General features: G+C 37.0%; 1 protein-coding gene across 1 annotated transcript in view; it reads right to left on the bottom strand.

Moving 5' to 3' along the window:
- The window catches only part of LOC126259779 (putative GPI-anchor transamidase), a 71839-nt gene extending 59519 nt beyond the window's left edge, over nucleotides 1-12320 (bottom strand). The window contains exons 1-2 of the mRNA XM_049956786.1: nucleotides 12182-12320; nucleotides 2164-2297 (exon numbers count right to left, since the gene is read on the bottom strand). Of these exons, the coding sequence (XP_049812743.1) occupies nucleotides 2164-2297; nucleotides 12182-12244 (197 nt within the window). The 5' untranslated portion in view covers nucleotides 12245-12320. The remainder of the gene's footprint in view (nucleotides 1-2163; nucleotides 2298-12181) is intronic.
- Between the last annotated feature and the right edge of the window lie 2288 nt (nucleotides 12321-14608).

Below are 14608 nucleotides of genomic sequence, written 5' to 3'. Positions count from 1 at the left end.
TGTATAAACTAAATGAAAAACTTTTTAGCCTTGTTTTATAAAACAAGGAAAAGAGTGTTTCATTTAATTTGCACTGTACAGTATTCAATGTATGGTTCCCAGATCTGCCACCAGGTCATACTTTGTGCATCCCACAACATTTCTTCGAGGCAGCTTCTCAACATCATCAGATGGTGGCTTGTTGTTGCTGCTGGCAAGTAGCAACTGTTCATAGCCAGCAGCAGCAAACGACCACCATCTGAAGGTGTCAAGCAGTTGCCTCAAAATATTTTGTGGGATACATATAATGTCATCTGGCAACAGAGCTCTGAGTCATATACTGAACAAATCTGCTAGGAAGCCTGAAGAGTCACTTGAAGTAATAAATTTACTATATATCTCTTTTCCATATATGTACTGACACAATTTGAAATCAATGGTGAACTTCCTGTTCATTAAATAAATTAGCTAATGTTGCAAATATGTAAGGGATTAAAGCAAGTGTACCAGCATAACACATATTGTTTGGCAATTTGTACAATGAAATGCCATAAGATGAGTGGTTCTGTTACTTAGTATGCTGACAGGTTCCTGCTTGTTTTAAATGCAGTTACTTGACTAGAAGAAACATGAAGAAAATTAGTAAATTTACTTTATGAAGAGCAGGCACTTAATAGTAAATATAGTGCTAGGAGTTAATCAACATTTTAAGTAAACAAGATCCAGAATACTGTACTAAAAATAACAGCAACACATGTGAAAAACCTTCTTTAAGTTAAGGTGACAATTAACAGAGCCACTGGGAGAACAATGTTTGCTGTGGAACATGTGCATTGTGTATCCTGCAACTGTTCAGCCTATCACAGTAACAATAGCCTTGTAGGCCAAGTATTATGTCACTGGATACAAAATCTTAAATGACAATCAATTGGATATCTTCACCGACTCCAACATTAAACCACTATATCAGGTCATCCACATCAATTCATAGCTATAAGCAGGTACCCAGTTCTATGCAAATGCAGGATTTCTACTGTAGATGTATTATACAAACAACACCACTCTGAGATGGAGGCAAAGCCCTCTGCAGAAAATGATGGATGCGAAGCTCCACAAAATACTGCCTCAGGACTAAGTTGGTACTCTAATGGTAATTAATATGATCTCTTTGTGCAATTAGCTGTGGATGTGTGGGAAAAACCATTAACATAAAATATTATCACTTTATCTTGCACAAGTTGGAACCTGAAGATAGCACAACAGAAGCAGAGAAGAACAACCACTGAGATTTTATTATGATGGAGCAAATGAATAAACCTTGCAATGGTAGTGAAGTAGACCATATAGACAAGCATAATGACAGCCATTATCAATGATGGACTGTTCATAATTTCACTATTCCCAAGTACTTACAAAAAGTTGGACAAGAAGATAAGCTGGATGACAGGAGTGTGACAAAACATTGCTTTTTGAAAATAATGATAGCTAAGTGACTTGCTTGTTACTTTTCTGAGATGCAGCATAGGACTATGCCATTTTTTATGCTTCTAAAACAAAAAAGTTTCAGCTTTCTACAGAGAACTGACATGTGACAAAACATATAACCACCACTGTTCTGCAGACAGGATAGACTCCAAAAAGACCACCAAATTAAAATTCTCTCTCTAACCATGTGTCAGATTACAAACCCAGAAATTAAGGATTCAACCCTTATCACGTTTTTCATCTCTACTATTTATTTTAGCATGTGAAAAATGACAAGTTGCACCATGGTTTGGAGTCTAGCTGTATGTCCATCTATATAAGCTGGCAAGCAAATACAAAAACTGGCAGAAGGTAGTAACATATCACCTCCAATATGACTACACCTAGTAAAGAACTATGATGTTAAAAACAACTCTAATTGTATTAGTTTTTATTTACTTGTTAAACAATGGAAAGTACCACACCTGGTTAGATGAAAAGTATAAAAAAAATGTGAATTTAACAGCTGGGTCAGGATGAATAGAAATGAACCTTTAGTCCTTCTTTGTAACAGATAGTCTATAAAATGTGGCAACAGCAGCAGTGCAAAGACTACATAGCACATAACTACACACTTCTATAATTTTTAATCCACACACTAAACACAGCTGCCCATTTACTGTTATTTTAAAACAGAATTTTGTTTTTTAAGAAACGTACCTATCAGGAATTCCAAGTCTCTTCACACTACGATAAATAGAAAGAACATTGGCAACATGTCTGTAATTGAACCAGAATCTTGAAGTGTCAACCAACACGGCCCAATTATTCGTGTGGCCAGAGCTCGCAAAATTCTGTGAAAAATGAAAAACATTTACTATAAGTTAATCTGATATAATTTTGTAAGTACCACAGCACTACAAGAAAACAAAATATACTCAGAGAACTCTCTCTTTTAAAACATCAGAGGAAAGAGCGAGTCATTTATATAACTTTGGTTAAGGGAATCATTAGAAATATTATACATTCAAAAATACATGTACTCATATAAATAACTGTAATGCAACAGACTGAGATTAACATAGAGTAGAATATGATACATCCCTTTAATAAACATAATGATACACTATAATTGTGTTGCATAAACACATATTTATGTTAAAGTATTAACTCTTCATAATAAATGTATAACAACATCAGAAACAATCTACAAAATAAGTTTTAAAAGACACTCTAAGGTGACGGAACTATGTAATCAACATATAAAGAGTTTTTACATTATTAATATGCAGTACAATTTAAATAACTGTCTTTTGAATGATATTACTGAGCTGTAGCTTTAGAGTTACTGTACCATTATTGTATGGAATTAGAATACCAATGTGTTTTTAGTGATTTTACTTGAAATACATTTAATTTTCTGCTGACTATGTTGGCACATATAATTAATTTTGTACAAGTTTTTATCAATTGTACATTACATGAAACATTAATTATAACACCAGTCTAAGTGCCATGTCTGCAAGTAAGAACTGGTGTTAGACCAAAGTGCTTGTTTGCAGTTTGTTAGTGGAAAAAGTGGATGTAGTTGAGGGTTGTTGAAATGGAGAGTAAGTGTTATGATGAGCTGCAAAGCAATTATTTATAAATAAATGAAAATTGTTATGAAATTTGGGTGTCAGAAGATTATCTGTAAAGCAAAATTCCTAAGATCACATACAAATGTGGAATAATCCAAAAAGTCACCCCAGGAGATCTGCAGTGAACACGAATGATGTACTAATTTGATTAAAAATCATCATCTCCTACAAGTATTTGTATATTAATGGATCATTTCCTGCTTCAATTAGCGTGTGCGGAGGGAGGGAGGGAGGGAGGGAGGGAGGGAGGGAGGGAGGGAGGGAGGGAGGGAGGGAGGGAGGGAGGGAGGGAGGGAGGGAGGGTGGGAGGGAGGATACCTTACATATGAAATGAAGTGAGACACGTGAATAACCGATTTGCATTAAGTTTTGTTTTGTACATCTCTAAAATGATGCCACATATTATTTGTGAGAGACACTGTAATTTTATAATGTGCCTCAATAATGAAGTAGTCTGAGAAGATTGCATTTTTATGTTTCACGAAATACACTCCTTCAAATTCCTCTACATTTAGAAATATCTGATACTTGTGCCTGGATGAAACCAAGTTGTGATAAGATTAATACAACAGGAGTGCAGAGCAAATACAGTCACTCATTGTATGGATGAAATATTTAACAGAGCAAAGAATGTAAAAAAATATATACATTAAATGAGAGCAAATATACTTGCCTTTGTATAGGTTTATGAGCCCTCATACAGAGTATTTTCTCATCAGTTGACCATGCCCTTTCCCTCTCAAAAGAATTGTCTCCCTTTATATCCACGCCAGTTCCTGTTACAACTTAATTGGAAAAATTCATACATATGCAATCCAGTCTCTGATAGGCACTTAATAAATACTGATTGGACTTGGAATACTAGTCACTAATTCACATCCAGTTGACAGACAATTTCCATTACCAAAATCCACAATGAAGTATCCACTTTGTCAGAATTCCAGAGAGAAGTCAAATTATCATCAATAATTAGCCATCAAGCATGGTTGTGCAGCATCTGTGAGGCAATCTGAAGTGCTAGCCTGTGGCAGTGTAGGCTGTTTATCTTCTGCCCTGAAAGGCGTGGCCATTGACAGATGACTGAGATAGACTACCCTTAATGTTTCCTGGTGATGCCTTCTGTGGCACAACAGCAGCTCACTGCTTTTGAATATGTGGCCAACTGATAATCAAATATTTCACGAATTGTGACACAAGGGAAAACTGTGTCCCTATCCACCACGTTACACTGCCCAATAGTTTCAGGCCTTATGATGTCACGTTATTAATGCAATGCACCCTCAATGTGCATACGAACCACCTTCACAGTTACGAACGTCTCACTTTTTGGTTGATTGCTTAACATCAGCCCAAACATTCTGAGTTGTAAAGTGACAGAGAGTGACAAGTGTAGTCTGGGAATATAAGAATTACATCTTACTGCAGAATTCAATCCAATGTCTATTGTCAGTCGGAAGACTCACTGGCAAATAAAACAATCTTCATTAACAACTTACTTGTCAACTATATGTGCATTGTGTTAACAATTAGTTACTTGAAATGGACTATACTATCAACCTCAAAATTCCCAGTGGTTACGACCTTTATTTACCAACAAACACTAGTTCACCAACCTCTTAGCTAGATAGTTTGGATTGACATACTATGACTTGTCATTTTATAATCATTCCAGGCCAAGTTAATGTCTCCTGTCAATTCTGAGTTGCTATAAATAACAGGTTGTTTGTAACTGGAAATACCCATGGACAAACTGACTTTGATATTCTTCAAACATTACTACCTGCTGTCTGAAAGTGAGTTCACATATATGGAATTATACTTATACTCCAATAAGGCTTGTTATTTAACACTGTGACCGCACAGCTTTCATGCTAGCAATGGCTTGTCAGGTCACACACTTTGCTAAACCACGTTACTGGGGCATTGCATCACCAATGTAAATTCAAATTACTGGACCTACAGGCAAATTTATTCAGATACTGGTAACCACAAAAAATGAATGATCTACAACTTATGACATGTAGCGATAACACACAATGTGAACTAAAAAAAAAAAAAAGGCAAGATACTGCGTGAAGAGTTTGACAGAGGACTCAAAATCCTGAGTCGAAACAAGGCCCCTGGAGTAGACAACATTCCATTAGAACTACTGATGGCCTTGGGAGAGCCAGTCATGACAAAACTCTACCATCTGGTGAGCAAGATGTATGAGACAAGCAAAATACCCACAGACTTCAAGAAGAATATAATAATTCCAATCCCAAAGAAAGCAGGTGTTGACAGATGTGAAAATTACCGAACTATCAGTTTAATAAGTCACAGCTGCAAAATACTAACGCAAATTCTTTACAGACGAATGGAAAAACTGGTAGAAGCGGACCTTGGGGAAGATCAGTTTGGATTCCGTAGAAATGTTGGAACACGTGAGGCAATACTAACCTTACGACTTATCTTAGAAGAAAGATTAAGAAAAGGCAAACCTACGTTTCTAGCATTTGTAGACTTAGAGAAAGCTTTTGACAATGTTAACTGGAATACTCTCTTTCAAATTCTGAAGGTGGCAGGGGTAAAATACAGGGAGCGAAAGGCTATTTACAATTTGTACAGAAACCAGATGGCAGTTATAAGAGTCAAGGGGTATGAAAGGGAAGCAGTGGTTGGGAAGGGAGTGAGACAGGGCTGTAGCCTATCCCCGATGTTATTCAATCTGTATATTGAGCAAGCAGTAAAGGAAACAAAAGAAAAATTCGGAGTAGGTATTAAAATTCATGGAGAAGAAGTAAAAACTTTGAGGTTTGTTGATGACATTGTAATTCTGTCAGAGACAGCAAAGTACTTGGAAGAACAGTTGAACGGAATGGACAGTGTCTTGAAAGGAGGATATAAGATGAACATCAACAAAAGCAAAACGAGGATAATGGAATGTAGTCAAATTAAATCGGGTGATGCTGAGGGAATTAGATTAGGAAATGAGACACTTTAAGTAGTAAAGGAGTTTTGCTATTCAGGGAGTAAAATAACTGATGATGGACGAAGTAAAGAGGATATAAAATGTAGACTGGCAATGGCAAGGAAATCGTTTCTGAAGAAGAGAAATTTGTTAACATCGAATATAGATTGAAGTGTCAGGAAGTCATTTCTGAAAGTATTTGTATGAAAGTGAAACATGGACGATAAATAGTTTAGACAAGAAGAGAATAGAAACTTTCGAAACGTGGTGCTACAGAAGAATGCTGAAGATAAGGTGGGTAGATCACGTAACTAATGAGGAGGTATTGAATAGGATTGGGGAGAAGAGAAGTTTGTGGCACAACTTGACTAGAAGAAGGGATCGGTTGGTAGGACATGTTTTGAGGCATCAAGGGATCACAAATTTAGCTTTGGAGGGCAGCTTGGAGGGTAAAACTCGTAGAGGGAGACCAAGAGATGATTACACTAAGCAGATTCAGAAGGATGTAGGTTGCAGTAGGTACTGGGAGATGAAGAAGCTTGCACAGGATAGAGTAGCATGGAGAGCTGCATCAAACCAGTCTCAGGACTGAAGAGCACAACAACAACCTATTTTTGTTGTGGATATAATAAAGTATGGAGTTTAAGAAGAGAATCCACATTAATATACAAATTTGTTTCTTAATTAATTGTTAATACTATTATCTAACCAACTATCACCTATTCCTACTGAATGAGCTTCTAACAGAACTATTTTAAAACTAGAAAATAAGCCCAGTAGCTTCAGTTACAGGAGCAACAAAATGGGCACATCAATCCTGCAGATGTTTATGCTAATTCAAAAAATAAGACCAAATGAGTAATGCAAAGCCTTGAAACTTCTACAGCTTTACATCACCTACTAAACTTTTCTCCTGAGATAATCAAAAACTTTAGAGAAAACATCAGTTCACTTGAACGTAAGTTCCCCAATTAAACTGTAATCATCACTGGAGACTTTAATCATCCAACAATTAACCGGGAAAATTACAGTTTTGTTAGTGGTGGGTGTGATGAGATATTCCATGAAACATTACTAAATGCCTTCTCTGAAAACTACATAGGACAGATAGGTAGAAACCCCACTCATGATGGAAATATATTGGATCTAATGGCAAAAAATAGACCTGACCTCTTTGAGGATGTCCTCACTGAAAGTGGTCAGCGACCATGATGTGGTTGTGGCAACAATGATAACCAAAGTACAAAAAACAACTAAAACAAGAAGAAAAATATATATGTTCAGTAAACTGGATAAAAAAATCAATAGTGTCACATCTCAATGAGGAACTTGAAACTTTCAGCACAGGGCAGAAGCATGTAGAGGAACTATGGCTCAAGTTAAAAAGAATAGTTGGCCATGCACTGGATAGTTATGTACCCAGTTGAACAGTTCATAATAGAAGGGAACCTCTATGGTAAACAGTCACTGTAAAGAAACTTCTAAAGAAACAGAGATTACTGCATAATTGCAGGAAAACAAAGCATAGGGCTATGGATAGAGAGAAGTTGAATTAAATGTGTTTGGCTGTCAAGAGAGCAATGCGTGATGCCTTCAATGACTACTGTAGCAGAATATTGTCAATCAATCTTTCACAGAACCCAAAGAAATTTTGGTCGTATGTAAAAGCTGTTACTGGTACCAAAGCAAGTGTTCCGTGCCTAGCAAATGAGAATGCGACTGGAACTGAAACTGAGTGTAGCTGAACACATGCTGAAATGCTTAACTCCATTTTCAAATGTTCCTTTACACAGGAAAATGCAGGACAACTGCCTCAATTTAATCCTCCACTGAAAAGATGAATGAAGTAAGTATTAGCATGAGTGGTGTTGAGAAATATGAATCATTCCATGTCAATTCAATGTACCTCTCCACCTGACCCTCTCAGATTTCTTTCAAATTTGGTGCATTCAGTGATCTAGATAAGAGATGGAAAATACCAATTTGCAGATGTGTATTACAACTGTGAAGAAAGTTACAGGTCTGGAAAGTTTGGAATGTGTGCTAAATTTACATGCTTATGCCACAACATAAATGACTTAGCTTAATTCTGGTTCTAATTCAGTTACAGCGATGAAAATGATACCATTGGAAAGATAACGAATAGACCTTTACATTGATATGCCACATGGCAGGTTTCCGAATATGTTCATACTAAAGGTTATTGACCTTGACCTTTGACCTTGAATATCTCAAACACCCCACCTTCATTTTTTTTTTTTTTTTTTTTGAAAAAAATATATTTGATTGCTTCAGTATTTTACTATAAATATGGTGAATATCAAGATGGCACATCAAAGTCATCATGCACAAAAAATTATTTTCTCAACTTACGTACACCACCAACATGCAGTAAGCAGCTATGTATCCAGTTTTTTCTATAACACCAGCCAATAACAGTTACTTTTATTCCGACCAGTTTGTTAATATTTCGAGCTGTGAACAGCCAATGAGAAACACTTTTATTTCAACCAATCAACATTAGGCTGTTTTAGTGAACACCCAATTAGAGAGACTATTATTTCAAGTAGTCACCATTAGTCCACTGATCTCTATATATTATGCAAATTTTGTTTCATATGATTTATGGCTGTTGCTTGTTTAACAAAGTGCAGTATAAATGTGTCATAAAGTAATATTTCATAAAAACTGGATTTCAAGTCAAAATTGTCTTGTTGCAATCCATTTAGGGATGAAGGTCTTGCATGAGTGCAGAAGAATTTAAGAAATGTTAAGGAGTGGACGATAAACAAATATCTGATGTATTGTGAGGTGGAAAAATTTTCAGTAAATGTAGAAAAAAAAATTGCAAAACCCAAAAATCACTGCAGATGTTGCCTCAGTTGTGCCAGGTACTTCCAGAGAAGATTTAAGTGAAGATGAAGTAGCATCAGATCTGGCACTTGATGCTTTAAATAGTAGCCTTCCGTATTTAGGTGAATCTCCTATGAAGAAAAAAGGGGCTTCAGAGTGAGAAAAAGTACCCAAAGAAAAAACTGAAAAAATAGCCTCTTATGTTAGAGCATACTTATGTGGCACAACTGGAAAAAGAAGAGTGGAAATGGAGAAAGTGAAATAATCACCCAGCTGAAAGACAAGTTTCACAATTCAGACTGTATGTGCAACAAAAAACAAATTCTAACTGTACTTCCAAAGAGTTGGAGTATAAGAAAAACTATGAAAGAATTTTCTGCTTCAGATTACATGGTATGGAGAGCAAAACAGTTAGTAGCAGAACACGGTATATTAGTGACACCAAATCCCAAGCTAGGTAAGACATTGTGTGAGAAAACTGTTCAGAGTGGATTGGATTCTCCAAGTTTTGTGAGTTGTGGCGAAAGTACTGTGTTTCTGCCAATGCCAGTGGAACTCATGCTGTTTGTGTGTGTGTCTTGCACCAGAATTTCAAGTTAATGATTGAAGGCTGTAAACTTAAAGCACTAACAAAGAGTGAAGAATACACATTACCATCATACAAGCACTGTGTAGCATTTTGACATGTAATCCTGCACTACCAGCATGTTTCTTAGATTCAAGTCCCTATTGTCCAGGCGTGACAAGACTAACTGATTATCTGTATGGTCACCGAGCGAGGTAGCACAGTGGTTAGCACACTGGGCTCGAATTCGGGAGGACGACAATTCAATTCCACGTCTGGCCATCCAGATTTAGGTTTTCCGTGATTTCCCTAAATCGCTCCAGACAAATGCTGGGATAGTTCCTTTGCAAGGGCATGGCCGACTTCCTTCCCCATCCTTCCCTAATCTGATGAGACTGATGACCTCGCTGTTTGGTCTCTTCCCCCAAACAATCCAATCCAATCCAATTATCTGTATGGTCTGTTTGGTAAGAACTGCATTGTCAAAATTGCATATAAGTGTTGATTAACTACAAGCAGGGTAGTTCTAGTGCTATGACAAAGTCAACAGGTGATTTCACTGGAGTGTTTGCATTGAGGTTACAACAGCTCCTAACAAACTCATTTATCTCCCAGCAGCAGTCACATGTAAAATCACTAAAGAACATCTCAAAGTAAATGAGTTTCTTGTTCTTTGTGACTTTAAAGAAAATTACTCCTTCACCATTCAGGATGACGTACAAGGATTCCACTGGAATAATTCACAGGCTACAATTCACTCATTTGTAGCTTACTACAGATACTCTAACACTAATGAAATAAGACATGTATCATTCTTGGAAATATCTGACTGCCTTCAGCATGATACCATGTGTGTGTATTCTTTCCAGACAAATTTCATCAATTTCTTAAAATGTCAGTTTTCAAATCCAAAGCACATGTATTACTTTTCGGATGGATGTGCTACCCAATACAAAAACAGAAAGAACTTTATACAAGGACAATTCCAGGTATCCATAAGCTTCATTGTGTAATACCTGTTAACAAAGGTTTAGTAAAGAGAGACACATATTCTGCTTCTTTAGTGAGTAGAGAAGAGTCAGTGACTGCTATGGTCAATGAAATGCTGTTAACAAATATACATGGATTTTTTGCCTGTATGTATGACAGTCATTGATGGGTTACATATGTCTTACAAACATGTGAAGAAACAGATGAAGTAAAGGTCAACTTCTTGCATTCACATGGACCATCTCCGTCATTTGTATCCTGCCAAACCAGACACTTGTGTCATCAGAAAATGTGACATCATCACAAGAGTGGATCCTGTGACACCAACTGGAAGGGCATACAATCTCCTGCATCAGATCTGGCGAACATTAACAATTTAGTTGGAGAATTGTGAGGAGAGATCTAATAATGTTTCTTTGCGTTTTCATTACAACTGTCATGCAAATAATGTAAACAATTAATAATACCACTATAACAATGTAAACCATATTTTTGTAGAATACTACTTATGGATTGTACTTTATCATAATTTGTGTTTCATATATGTGTGTTACCTTCCTCATTTTGGTGGTGTACTGATTTTTTGTGCTTGATGCCTTCGGTGTGCCATCTTGATATTTACCACATTTACAGTAACGTAGCCTACTGGAGCATTTAAATATATTTTTTTCAAAAAAATTGAAGATGGGGTGTTTTGAGATATTCAAGGTCAATGACCTTTAGTATGAAAATTCTCAGAAAATTGCCATGTATCATATCAATGTAAAGGTCTTTTCGTTAGCTTTACAATGGTATCATTTTCATTGCTGTAAGTAAATTAGAACCAGAATTACAGTCATTTATGTTATGATGGGTGCATGTAATTTTAGCACTAATTTGAAACTTTACAGACTTATAACTTTCTTCTCAGTTGTAACATAAACCTGCAAATTGGTATTTTTCCATTTCTTATCTGGGTCACTGAATGCACCAAATTTGAAAGAAATCTAAGATGGTTAGGCTGAAAATGTTACCTTACTGCGTTGAATTGACATTGAATGATCCACATTTGAAATCATTAAAACTGAACAAAGCTCCAAGCTCTGATGGAAACCCTGTCAGATTCTATATTGAATTTGTGGCTGATTTAGCCCCACTTATAACTATAATCTATCATAGATCCTTTGAAGAAAATAAATAAATGTGCACACTTCTTGGAGAAAACGTCAACCCTTCTAAAAGAATGGTAGTAGAAGTGATACAAAAGACTACCATCCAATATCCTTGACATCAGTTTGTTGTAGACTCTTAGAACATATTCTGAGCTCACACACAACGATGTATCTTGAACAGAGTGACCTACTCAGTGTCACCCAACGTGGATTTCGAAAACATCAATCACATGAAAACCAACTCGCACTTTTCTCACGACATAGTGAAAGCTTTGGGTCAAGACAACGTGGTAGATGCAGTATTTCTTGATTTCAGAAAAGCATTTCATTCATTACAGCACCTGTGATTGTGTGTGTGTTTAGTTTTTAGCCTAAAGAGGGTGAAAAAGCATTTCATAAGCTCAGACAATTCGAGTTTTCAGTCATATTCTCTAGAAAACGGATAATCTATGTCTATCAGTCATGAGTTTTCAAGAGTTTCTACGGGAATGTGATACCACGTAATAGCAACCGGAAGACTTTTAAGGTTCTTCGATTTTGCTTGCCAATCTCAAACTACAGGCCCCTGGTCATACTTTTCATTACTTACAGCGTGCGATTCAGCGGTAAAAACATGCATACACGTGAAAAACACAACTGCTGTCTTCAACATTTCCAGTCTTGTTTCTTCTTACTGGAAAACACATTAGACTGAGACTCAATAGATTGTAAACATTTTAGACTGTAAACACAATCAAAGATAGTATATAATATGTCAGGGTCTGTCTTGTTGTATTACCAACTCTATCAGGAAATTACAATTTCTTTTTTAAAACTTATTCAATCTGTCGTATTATTTCATTACCTGTGCATGTTAATAATGCAGATTATTATAGTTCTTTTAATTCTTGGAGCAGTATTAATTAGTTTGTGAGTAATGGAAAGTGTGTCCCTCCGACAACGCATCGCAACCAGAGTTTGTAAATGATGCATTGTTGTATGAAACCTTGACGAGCGCGAAATACAATCTTCTTCTTGGGAGAGGAAAGATAATAGTTTCTGGAGTCATCCCGCGCATGCTTGCGACCGATTTTAGGTGAGTGCGGAATTTAACCAGATACTCTATCGTTGTTATTTTATTTAGTAGCCTTCATTTCCTGGATGTGGCATAGTTAGTTATGGAAAACCAACCAAGAAGTTGTAGCATTAAATGCTCACGAACTAGTCCTAGATTGAACTATCTTCCATTGAAACGCCACGAATGTAGGAAACATTGAAATGTTAGGATATAAGATGACGGGGAAATACGGAAGCGTCCGATCTAACCCGTCGGCTTTGACCCATGACGTCACAAATATAGCGGAAACGACAATTCCAATATGGCGGATATAGAAACGTTGCATACGTATCACAAAGACGAAAACACATAGAAAAACAACACACACAAAGGTTTCACAAGAACAATCTGCTAACATTGATAGCAAACAAAGATAATAATAAACAAGTGGTACTCAAGGCCAGGCAGGGGGGGGGGGGGGCTGCGCCCCCCCCTGACCCCCCCCCCCCCCGCCAAAAAAAAACTCCCAACCTAACCTCGTATTCAGGGCTACGCTACAGATCAATGTGTAGGTCAATCAAAAGATACAAAAAAGAAACAAATAAAAAAAGGAAAAAAACAATATTGATTCATTAGACATAACGAGTAGCGACAAAACATATAGACCATAAAGATTGAACAATCTAATGGCAAACTGATAAAAGCCTCATAGACGACGTTAAAACAAAAAGTACAGTAAAAAGGTAAACTATATATTACAGGCCCTAAAACTCCTACTAAGGTAACGTCAACGAGGCAACATCTACAAACACGCCACACTCACAAACCAAACTCCGCGCCGTAATGACGTCACACACCACAACACCCTTACGTCACGTGTCAAAGCCGACGCGTGAGATCGGATGTTTCTGTTGACCCGATGACGGAGTATCGGCTGTTCTTTCCAAGGAGAGTTTTTGGTACAACAGTGAGATGTTTCCATGTCGACCGCGAGAAAAAAAAAATTATTTTTTGCCTTGTTTACCTTACCAGTAATAGTTTCTTCCACAACAAATAATATCACCTTCGACTTAATCTAGTCTTTGGACTACGCTACAGCTTACTGTGTTACCATAGTTATGCTTTGCGTAACAAGCGAATTAAATAACTGTTCTGTCATAACAGCAATTTAACAATATCAATATGAGACACATGTGATGATGCTTTGCCAGCAGCTTCACTGTGTTGAGCACAATTGCAGGGCACGGATCAGTTGAAGCTTTATAAACCCGTTCAGTAGGCCCGCTTTGGTAGCAAAGCGGGTACTGCAGTACCTTTCAGAGGAAGGGATCCGATATGGCTCAAGACTTGAACTTGTTGCAAGTGTTCATCATTATGTGAGATCAGTTTTTATTAACATGGTGTCATTCAGTTGTGACACTTTCTCACAAATAACGCTGAGTAGTTGCGCTGAGATCAGCAGTTTTTACAACGCTTCTGTTTTATAATTGCTGAACCCCCTAATGCTTTCCATGATTCTATTTCTTTTGAAATTTTTACATTTGTTCTTCGCAGTACTTGCAATGTTGCTTGTGAGTGACAACAGAATGTAATTTTTTCTCTCAGGGAATAGCATTTAGAAGAGATTTTGAGTAATATAAACTGATTAAAACACTTTTTCTCTAAAATACTCACTCATTTGTCAATTTCCTCTCACAGAGTTTCACCGTCTCCCTTCCTTTCATCATACAACACAAATATGACACCACGGATGAGCCCACACACACACACACACAGAGAGAGAGGGAGAGAGAGAGAGAGTCACAGAGTCACTTATACTCATAGACTCAGCAGATAGGTCTACACTTAAGACACGACTCTCATACACCATGTGCAATGGTGCCATTTTGTGGGGAGGAACCCTTTCCTATCACACAGCTTCACAACTCCTTGAAGTCTCTCAGCCAACAGTTATCTATGCTCTCTCGTTCTTTTGCCTCC

The sequence above is a fragment of the Schistocerca nitens genome, chromosome 5 (genome assembly GCF_023898315.1).
Source record: "Schistocerca nitens isolate TAMUIC-IGC-003100 chromosome 5, iqSchNite1.1, whole genome shotgun sequence".
NCBI lineage: Eukaryota > Metazoa > Arthropoda > Insecta > Orthoptera > Acrididae > Schistocerca > Schistocerca nitens.
Note: the sequence above shows the minus strand (reverse complement) of the source record. Positions and strands in the feature narration are given on the sequence as shown.